Below are 10,565 nucleotides of genomic sequence, written 5' to 3' on the forward strand. Positions count from 1 at the left end.
TACAGTAATATGTACAATAGTGCAATATGTACAATAGTGCAATGAAGTGATTGGGGGGGGCATAGATCAGCGGGGGGATATAAGTAGTGGAAGGGGTGGGCAATGGGGGGCAGAGTTCAACAAGGAGACAGCTGTTGGGGAAAAAGCTGTTCCTGAACCTGGTGGTTCTTGTCCGTAAACTCCTATAGCGCCTCCCAGAGGGTAGGAGGGCAAACAGTCTGTGCGCTGGGTGGTAGGAGTCCTGAGCAATTTGTGATGCCCTCCTATTATTTACTCCACTTAGATGAAAGCGCTGGGGTGTGACGGCAGCAACTCCCTCTCCTCCTGGCTAGAGAATCTGGGTCTGAACGAGTACCTGCACAACTTCCTGACCAGTGGTTACCGCTCTTTAGACTGCGTCAAGAACCTTTGGGAACTGGAGATTGTCAATGTGAGTCGGCGTGATGGATCATGAGGGGAGTGTCAAAGGAGGGGGTCTCAATGTGACTGTTGTTGTCTTTCCTCCAGGTCCTAAAGATCACGCTGCTTGGTCACAGGAAGCGCATCATTGCATCATTAGCCGAGAGGCCTTATGAGGAACCTCCCATCAAGCCGCCTCGATTGTCTCAAATCAGGGTGAGGGGAAAACCATCTGACTGATATAATTGATTACATAATAACTGTTATTTGTGTTTTTTTGTTGTAGTACGCTGCAAAAAAAAAAGTTTAGGAACCACATAATACAAGAGCTTAATCTGTTATCCGCCTCCCTTCTGTTCAAACTAGATGAAAGGTCAACATTATCAGGAAACTATTTCACATTGTCTGCAGTGCCAAGACCTCCCCGCCTCCCAGTCGGCATCGTCTCTGGGTCAGGCGGAGTCCTACATGAGCCACTCTATGGATCCTCTTCTGCCAGCAGGAGAACCAGTGAGGAAGAAAGTGCCAGATAGCGACTACGACGTCACCCAGCGTCATCGCAGCGAACGCCGTAGATCACATGTACGTTTCATTGCCGCCGTTTCTCCCCTCCAAGTAAGAAGCACTGTGTAAACACCTTGTTTTTTTTTTGGTTTTTTTTTTCCCCCTCCAGGAACGGCATGATGAGCGACATCGGGAACCTCGTCTGACTCTTCGACCCCCTAGTTTGGCTGCACCGTATGCGCCAGTCCAGAATTGGCATCACCAGCCTGAAAAGCTCATCTTTGAGTCCTGCGCCTATGAAGCCAGTGTGAGTATCGTCTCCATGCTCACAAATACAACTTCTTGCCTGTGTACATATTGTAGTGAATGCCTCAAATGTCATTACAGTACCTGGGTTCCATGCTCATAAAGGACTTACGGGGTACTGAATCCACCCAGGATGCTTGTGCAAAAATGCGGGTACGTGACCAAGTATTGTTAGCTTCATGGAAAAAGCAAAGTGCTCTACCTTTTGTTAAATTCTCTCTTTGTGATCTCCTCCAGAGGTCAACGGAACAGATGAGAAAAGTCCCAACTATTGTCCTCTCTATCACATACAAGGGTGTGAAGTTCATTGATGCAGCCAGCAAGGTCAGCTTTTTTTTTTTTTTCTTCCGTTGACAATAAACCAGACTCCGATTACATAGTCGAATGGTGCGACCGGATTAAAGCACCTGTAGAACCTGAATCAGAAGACACATCTTCAGACTGACTCTTTTCCTTCGTGCAGAACATCATCGCAGAGCATGAGATCCGTAACATTTCTTGTGCGGCCCAGGACCCGGAGGACTTGTGCACGTTTGCGTACATCACCAAGGATTTGCAGACGAGCCACCATTACTGTCACGTGTTCAGCACTGTAGACGTGGTAATGAGACCCACTTGTCCGTGTGAATAGAGATAGTGCTGAATATGTCATTAGAGCAGTGCTTCTTAAAGGGGTGGGGCGGCAGGGGGGGGGGCATACAATTTGGCTTTTATGTTTCACTGCTCTGCATTTTGTGGTATTCTTTTGGTTTCAGTTTTAAGTTCAGTCTGTACATTAGGGAGGAATGTGTGTTTGCACGTTCTCCCCGTGCATGCGTGGGTTTCCTCCCACATTCCAAAAACATGCTAGGTTAATTAGCGACTCCAAATTGTCCATATAGGTATGAATGTGAGTGAATGGTTGTTTGTCTATATGTGCCCTGTGATTGTCAGCTGGGATAGGCTCCAGCATACCTGCGACCCGAGCGGGAATCAGCAGCGTGGAGTGACACAACCCCCTAATCCCTAATAGTATAGGTTGCCTTATGCACTACACTTTACTTTGAGGACCCTTTTTTTTTTGCTTTTTCTCATGGTTTAGTACTCTAAACAGAAACTAGTAGTAAATCTTGGTACTTTGTGATTTCTCTCTCTTAGAACCTAACGTATGAGATCATACTAACACTGGGTCAAGCGTTCGAGGTGGCTTATCAGCTGGCTCTGCAGGCCCAGAGGACCAAACAACACCAGAATCACCCAGTCGGTGCTCCGTCAGATATCATGGAGACCATGTCCAGTCGACCTGTGCCCAAACCACGAGGCAGCGTTCGCAAATTAGGGGTGAGTTGATATTTTACTATAGAAAACATATTGTCACTTGTACACTCCATTATTGTCTCTATGTGTTTATATTACCAAAGCAACACATAACATCCAAGGTAAGGAACTGGAAGCTAGCATAATCATCACACCGTAACTTGACGATGCTGATGTTACATCATTAGCGATCACATACTGAATATTGAAGAACCGGTCGTACATTACATGTGCACTGCCTTAATGAACTGAGCTAGAGTGGCTCATCCTGATTTTGGTCACGTATGCTGCCCTATGCAGTCATTGATATTTGACAGCAACGTGAAACTTCCAGTGATGATGCCTTCACATCCTCCTCTAGCTACATCTTGTCATACTTTTCTTTTTTTTTTCATTTCCCATTAAGCTAGTCATGTATTTCTGTTTTAAAGTTATATGGTGAGCTTTCCTGGCCTGTCAATTTGGCGCCCCCTTGTGGTAAATACTGTGCAAATAGTCTAGAAATAGGTTAGTAAGTCCTAAAACATAACACTGTTGTGAATACTAAGTGCAGGAACTGTGTTTTTTTTTTTTTTTATTAGGGCGACCATTTGGAACAGGAGGGAGATTCCCAGTCCCAGAGCAGCGCCACGTGGCTCGTGGACCCCAAGGAACCCAAGCGTACAATCAGCACTAAGTACGAGACCACTATTTTTTGAGTGAGGCCCTCCCCCTCTTCTTTCTGACCCTCGGCCTGGTCTCACATCCTGTCCTTCACCTTCCTCCCGCCCTCTGTGTGCCTTTCACTGCGACTCCTGCCTCGTCATTTTTGCCACACTTATTATAATCCTCTTCTTTGGTCACGTTGTAGTCACCTTTTTGTTGACCTTGTATGCTCCCTGAACTCTACTCTGTACAATACGTCACCTTTTTCCACCCAGTCAACATCTCCCTGTTGACTCTTGGTGATAAGTCTCGGTGCTTTTCCTGCTCTGTTAGCTGACAACTCTGAGCCCCCCCCCTGATGCCCAGCATTTTCCTTCAGCTGAGACGCTTGCATGCATCCTGCACCTCAATGGCAAGATGTCTGGTGATGTGTCTGTGCGTCACTGGGCTTGCAGCATCTGTAGCAGACTCCTTCTGAAACAAAACACTGTGATACGCTTACAAAGTTAGCATCAATGCACTTTCACTAACCCCCATAGTGTCTCCATTTTTTTTTGGAAATATCCCATTTGTTCAATCAATTGGGGCTAAATCACTGTGTCCATGTCCAGTTACTTATTTTAACCTCACTGTTTGTTGTGTGTGTGTGTGCATGTGTCCTCTTCCTTCAGCTGAACACAAAAAAGGACAACCCTGTTGCATGACAGGTGGGATGATTTGTGGGGGAGGCAAAAGAGAGCCCCATCTCGCATTGGTGGATCACCGCAGTCAGGAAGCGGCTTGTTTTTACTTCCTGCCATGGTTTGTCCGAAAGGTCTCCCATCTTCTTAAAGCAGGGAGGTGTTTGTTTCTTTGTGCAAAAGCTTTATCATCTCATCCTCGGCATACTGTATATAACTGTGATAAACAATCTTGCACGGAGTGATTCCTTAATTTAACCAAACTAAAATTCCAACAAGCGACACTACACAGACTGTTGTCAAGTTGTGCAACAGGCTTTTGCATTTAAACGTTTTGTGTGTTTTTATTGTTCAATAGGACAGTTGTCCTAATGCAGGAACTTGGATCGAGTCTTCCTGCTCCTTTTTGTTTAATTAATCTTGACAAGATTATTTATCAAACCTGCCATGCGGAATAGTCCTTCCTTTTAGCTTTTATTTTTAGTACAAAACCGAAATAGGGAACAGCTTGTTGACTGTTAATGGTACATGCTGGTCAGCTGACCTGTATATGGGTACGTAATCAGGGTGTGTTGATTTACACCCGCTTGGCTAATACTGTATTTGGTACGACCAGTAGGGTTAAATCTATGGTACACTGTCTTTAACGCGCTGGTTGTCAGCACCTTCGAGCCTCAGCCTGGTCCGACCTGCCTTTGCACATCACTAAGGATCAGGATAAATATTTTGGGATGAATCTGATGAAAAAATGATATTGTACATGAATCTCGCTGTCTTTATTTTGATACTTGAATGATTTTGGCTTTTATAGATCTCTATACAGTATATATGTATATGTATGTATGTAATTTTTGACTTTTGTCAAAAGAGATTAATAGGACTATGTCTTCTAAAGTTCAACATATCTGGATGTCCTGTGATTTAAAGAGGCTGAGTGGAACACAAGAGGGACCTCATTTCAAGAAAAAAAAAAAAAAAGATTGTACATAATCTTGGGCTTCCATTTTTTTTTAATGACTATTTTTCATAAATGTACAACTAATAAATTTTGAGAAGTTTGTGATGTTCTTGTGTTTTTTTTCTTCTCTCCATTAGAACCGGTGCAGGTAAACTGCAGAGGTTTAGAGAGCTGCCAGTGAAATGCAATCAAACCAGTTGGATTATTGCTGCCTTTAATCAGAGCACTAAATACTCATGTTTAAGCTTCTGGGTATTTACTGAAGTTATGCATCATAGTGTGCAGGAGGCAACCATCATCACAATCTCCTAAAAATATGTTTAGATATATATTTCCATGAAAGCATAAACTATAATTGGACATAATTACATTATTTTCCAGTCATTTAGCCAACAATATACAATCATTTTTAATGTATTGTGTTATAAATACCCCCACTCACCCTAACATCTAATACTAATCACACTTGCTAGAGTACTTTCATTTTTGTAGGTAGTATTTGCTAATTAAATACTAAGTAATACCTGCAGTAACTAGTGTACATTGAGAGTGCATTATGCGTATCCGTAACAGTAGTGACAAATACCTATCTAGTTATAATATTTTGAATACATGAATAGCATGTTGCAACTAAAGAACATAAATCAATGTGGTTTTCTATTATTGAATTTGTACAGAAAGCATACCATTCCTGTGGTCTAACTGGCTGATTGGCTACACGTGATCACGTGTATTGAGGTTGATTGGCTGAAAACCGGGTTGTGTTCTCCCGCCTCCCTTTTCCTTCTGTTTCAGTGGAGCACTGACAGCCACGCAGCTCACCTCCACCTGTTCACCTTCATGTCCAACTTTCAGGTAAGTTATGAGGATAAATTCTCATTTTAATTTCACCACTCCATGAAATTATTCTTACATTTTTTTTAAAACTTTGGTTTAAGAAAGGAGGGTTTAGAAATGTTTATCTCGATAGTTTACTTTCTGTATGCACTTCCTGCTTTCCCAAAACATTTCCTTTCATACACAGGAAACTGTTTTTTTACATAACTAAGACCCACTGATATCTCTACTTTAATAGTCTGAGGTGAGGAAAATGTCAATATTTCCCCGGGAACGCTAGTAACATTCTAATGTGCAGAGTTTAAACATTTATAAATGCTTGTTGTCAGTTACTGTTAATCATTAAGTCTCATGGCTCGCGCCCCCGCCAAAACCTCCCGCTAGCTTAATGTTAGCATTAATGTTAGCATTAAGCTAGCCGATTTCAGACCAATATTTTGTGAGCCCGTGAATGCTGAATCACGAATGACTGAGGATTCCACTGTATTGATTTAATTTAAATGTAAATAACACCTAAATTGAATACATTAAAGCAGCGCTTACTTTAATGTCCCGCTTGTCATGAAGGTATGTGAGCAAGCAAAGTGACATTCCACTCGCTATTAGATCCTGACTCAGCTGTGGGTGCACCCTGTAGGTTTGATGCCTATGTTTTCGTCTATCTTTAACTCTGCAGATTAAGGAATTACCGGAACTTTTAAAGCTTCCAAGTGGGAACTAAAGGCTTTCATTTCAATGCAGACCTACCAACATGTAGGTCATATCAATTTAGTGGTCTGCAATACTGGGCGCATGTCTTCACAACATAAAGGTGGTGTCCCTCTTTGGCTCTAAACTACACTTTGTTAGCATATGTTACCAAGAGTGGTTTACAAAATCAGATTGAACAAATACAAGCCTACATTTGTCCCATTTTGAATTTAAACTTTGTAAAAAAAAAAAAAATCCAGTTCAACCTGAATAAAATGAATGGCATCCATGGCTTTCATGCAGTCTGACTGACTGGTATTCACATATTTGCGTGTGGCGTGCACAAAAGCAGTCTCAGAGAAGTGACAGGCAATTTTTGAGTCATTGTGTGGATATAATAGCCTAAACATTCAATGCTAGCTAATGTTGGTCAGTAAACTGTGTCAAATATTTTTTTGGATTAAGCAATTTATTGCAAACATCCATTAAACTGAAACGGGCTGTTCATCGGCTGATAAAAGTTTGAAACCACAACTGAAAAAGACATGAAATTGGGCTTTAAAATTGAACTCAAGTGTTTCTGAAAAAGACTTGCCACTCTGTGTCCTTCCTGCTGTGTCTCCTTACACTGTGAGGGATTCAGGCACACTTGTAACTTTGAGTGTTTGGCGAAAATTTTTTCATTTGTAGTCACGTCCCCCACGGGGTACGCATACTCCACTTTGGGAACCACTACTACAGTGTGCAGCTGCAGTATTTATTAATATGAAGCGTTTCCTACAATTAATCACAACATATACTAAATTTAGAAAGGTGTAGAGCTAGTTTTGAATTGGGTTAAAAGTTACCTTACCTTGCCAATCATTCACGTTCACATTCATACCTGTGGACACTTTGGAGTCGCTAGTTAACGTAACATGCATGTTTTTGGAATGTGTGAGGTAACCGGAATACCGGGAGAAAAACTCACACACTTGCATGGGCAGAACATGCCAACTCCACACAAAGATGCCCGAGCGGAGATTCAAACCAAAGTCTTCCCAATCTCCCGACTGTGTGGCTGGCCATTGCAAAAAAAAAAAAAACCCTTCCCTCCAGAACAGATTTGTCATTTTCATTTTTCATTTTAGATTCTTCAACCTGAACCACCCTTTTGTTTGTGCGATGCCAAAGGGTGACACGTGGCATGGTGAGGTTGCCATGGGGTCCTTGAACAATATGGAGAGCGTCGGAAGCTATGACAGTGTGATCAGTGTGAACTCAGGCTGTGTGAGTATTTCCTCTTGACAAGTGTTTTTTCTGTCATGTTACTGAACACGGCTAAGTACGTTTTTACATGCATGAGCTGAGCTACGCCCATAGTTGGACTAATTGGACTTATGTAGGCCACATTTCTTCTGGCCTAGTGGAGAAAACCTGTAACAGTGCTGTGTTTGTACCAGATAATCTCTGTACCTTCAGATTTCAATAATATGTGTTGTGAGCCTTAATGTTGTTGAAAGTTGATGCCGTTCACCTGAAATTAATATTTTATGCCAGACAAAATTTGTTATTGTAGCTGAGTAAGAATTGGTGCAAGTGATGTCTATTTATGTGCAGAGTGAGGACAGCCTGGAGCACTTATCTGCAGAGGAGAGGGCATGCCTCATGTATCTGGAGCAGACCATCGAAGCTCTGGAGGTGCAGGAAGACAGTGGACTATCCAACGATGAACCAGACTCTGGACATCTGGAAGAGAAGATGGCTTTGAATAAAACCAGCGGTAAATGAAACACTTCCCTTTGGGCTGAAGTTATTTTCTTCTCAAGGTAACATATTAACTGTGTGTTTGTCTTCTAGATGTTTCTGGTTTGAACTATGAGTCTGAAATGAGCCACAGTTGCAAGACCTTGCCCCCGCTGCTGGTTGACTTACCAGCAGAGGAGGAATACGGAAAGCTAAGCGAGGAAAATCTAGCTGAGCATCTTCTCAATCACACCTATGAACCAGATATTTCCAGCGATGCTCACGAAGCTTCTGTGAACGCCACACCAGAACTCCAAATTCTGTCAACTGACTCACTCGGTACCACACCAGATACTGAAGGACTGTGTTTACCTCCCATTGATGACTCTCTAAACACGCTCACCTGTAGTACTCCTGAGATAGACTTAGATCTCATCCCCCCTCCGTCTGACTTTATGGATGACCCAAGACTTGTTACAGAGCCGAACGGTGTAGGTGTCAAAGCAACACCTCTCACCAGTAGCAGCAGACCAGTCTCTGTTGACTTAAATCAGCTATACCAGAGAGCAATGGAGAAGAGAGGTCCTGCCAGCTCCCAGAATAAGCAGAAACCTCTGGAAAAACTCCCGATAGAAGCCAGTGTGAATTCATCTGCGTTGGTGTCTGTTCCCCCAGTCATCCTTCTCCCTGAAGGCACAGAACCCAGGAGAACATCTTTTGTCGCTACCAAACCAAAGAGTCTTTCTAACAAAGTTATCATGCCACACAATACTCCAAAACCAGAACTGAATTCACCCACTGACAACAGCGACCGTGAAAGAGTCCACCTTGAGGCCCTCCGGAAGCTTGGTCTGCTTAAAGGTGATGTGACAGATCTTTATCCTAAAACTCAAAAGTCATTGGCAGATATTTCATCTCCGAGCAGTCCAACCGACTTAACACCATCGTATACCTCCATCAGCACCCCGCCCTCTGCATCTGAAGTTCTTCCCTTACCCAACACCTTCAACGACGCTGCCAGGCCTCCACCGTTACATCACGAACAACCTCTGGTGAAACACATTTTAAGAAGTCCGCTTAATGCTGTCAAGTCAAGAACCCCATCTCGAACACCTTCAGACCTGGTCAAGCAGTTAACCAAGTCCACAGGTGCTCAGTCAGGTCTACAGGTGCATGCCAACCGCCACTTAAGTCGCCCTGTGTCTTATCACGAAAGCGTCAGCGTAGAGCAGTGCCTCAGTCACGCCACCAGCCATGACTTTCGTAGGCGCAAGTCTACCCAATCCAACTTCCAACACTTGGGAGACTCTCGCAAGTTGCCGCGGTCGCAAGGCATCAGTGTGAGGATCTGCCCTCGGGATGAAAACGGAGTGGGCCGCCATGACGCCCTAAAGAAGCTTGGACTGATCAGGGACTGAGGCTAATAATGCTAACCTCTCATCCAAAAGACAAGCTACTTATAATATGCACATAGAGTATAGTAAATACACTACACACAAATATATGACACTATTCACATCTGCATACATTATAACCTGCTACATATCACCCTTTTGTACAGTATGTGTACTAAAGCTGTCAGTCAAGCACTCGGGGTCATAATATTTGCTGTAACTCTCAATGAAGTCATTTAATTTTGAGTGAAAATGAAGGCTGCTTTTTACCAAAGATTATCATTGATGTCTTTTTTAGTCATGAACACAAACATGCTTTAAAAACTATGTCCTTCCTTCCTTGAACAGTAGTTGCACCGTGGATAAGAATATGAAATATAGTGTGCATGGTTTCATAATGACATAGCGACAACGTGTAATATAGCTTTACAGCTGTAGAAAGTTAAAAAGGTTGTCATCATATACAGGTTAACTAATATATCAAGTGTTAGTGTGTAATGTCAAGTCACCAGTCTCTGGCTTTGCCTTTGTCGGGTTTATGTGATGTGATGATGCAAGAACTCGCGCAACCCGTTGCTTATGATGGAACATTAAGACTCTGGTGGGCTGTTACAACATTATAGCTGCTGAGAGTTGGATTCCGTCTTTCCTGTTCTGTTCGTACTTAATGTTGCCTGGCACTGTGAGGAAACGATAACCTCAGGCGGCTCAGATGTTTGCATTTGAATGCAGTAGGGACAGGGATGCCACTCCCTACACGCACAACACATGCTGTGCATAGTGCATGATCCATTCGGCACCCCGTTTTGTGTAAGGGGAAGCATTCAGAACATTAAAAACAGTTGGGATAATGAACAACATGCAACACAAACATTGACTAGAATGCTGTAGCAAAAAACATATTGGCCACTAGAGAGCAGCAGAGAGTTATGCACCAATGCCATAAGCCTCAAAAAGAACCATGCAGATGAACTGGATACTCTTGCTTCTTAGTCTTCTTCTAAGTGTTTAAAATACAGTAAAGTAGTATTGTAATAACGTAGTTGAATTGGTATTACACATGCATGTTGAAGCATTTAACTCCAACCCAAAAATTAGTAATCTAGATTCATTTGCTGTATGTATTTTATT

General features: G+C 42.8%; 2 protein-coding genes across 10 annotated transcripts in view; both read left to right on the forward strand.

Moving 5' to 3' along the window:
- Positions 1–4,905, forward strand: part of anks1aa (ankyrin repeat and sterile alpha motif domain containing 1Aa) — a 48,784-nt gene extending 43,879 nt beyond the window's left edge. For 4 of the 9 annotated variants that reach the window (XM_058050767.2, XM_058050768.2, XM_058050771.2 and 1 more), the window contains 9 exons: positions 284–430; positions 508–615; positions 766–981; positions 1,073–1,210; positions 1,291–1,362; positions 1,447–1,533; positions 1,673–1,810; positions 2,347–2,529; positions 3,087–3,813. In XM_058050767.2, coding sequence (XP_057906750.2) covers positions 284–430; positions 508–615; positions 766–981; positions 1,073–1,210; positions 1,291–1,362; positions 1,447–1,533; positions 1,673–1,810; positions 2,347–2,529; positions 3,087–3,203 — 1,206 coding nt within the window. In that variant the 3' untranslated portion in view covers positions 3,204–3,813. The other 5 variants (XM_058050770.2, XM_078796419.1, XM_078796422.1 and 2 more) reach the window with 2 other exon arrangements.
- A 672-nt stretch (positions 4,906–5,577) lies between these two features.
- Positions 5,578–10,072, forward strand: LOC131104434 (uncharacterized). Its single transcript, XM_058051603.2, has 4 exons — positions 5,578–5,643; positions 7,446–7,584; positions 7,915–8,077; positions 8,155–10,072. Exons 2-4 carry the CDS (start codon positions 7,480–7,482, stop codon positions 9,456–9,458), a joined length of 1,572 nt encoding a protein of 523 aa, XP_057907586.2. The 5' UTR covers positions 5,578–5,643; positions 7,446–7,479; the 3' UTR covers positions 9,459–10,072.
- The last annotated feature ends 493 nt before the right edge of the window (positions 10,073–10,565 follow it).

The sequence above is a fragment of the Doryrhamphus excisus genome, linkage group LG15 (genome assembly GCF_037039965.1).
Source record: "Doryrhamphus excisus strain RoL-2023G ecotype Guam linkage group LG15, RoL_Dexc_Guam_v1.1, whole genome shotgun sequence".
Classification (NCBI taxonomy): domain Eukaryota; kingdom Metazoa; phylum Chordata; class Actinopteri; order Syngnathiformes; family Syngnathidae; genus Doryrhamphus; species Doryrhamphus excisus.

Excerpts from the sequence above, each read along its gene's own strand:
- LOC131104434 (XM_058051603.2), top strand. The coding sequence starts at position 7,480 with ATGCCAAAGGGTGACACGTGGCATGGTGAGGTTGCCATGGGGTCCTTG. Across the intron at positions 7,585-7,914 it reads TCAGTGTGAACTCAGGCTGT|AGTGAGGACAGCCTGGAGCA; the intron begins GTGAGTATTTCC and ends ATTTATGTGCAG. Across the intron at positions 8,078-8,154 it reads GGCTTTGAATAAAACCAGCG|ATGTTTCTGGTTTGAACTAT; the intron begins GTAAATGAAACA and ends TTTGTCTTCTAG.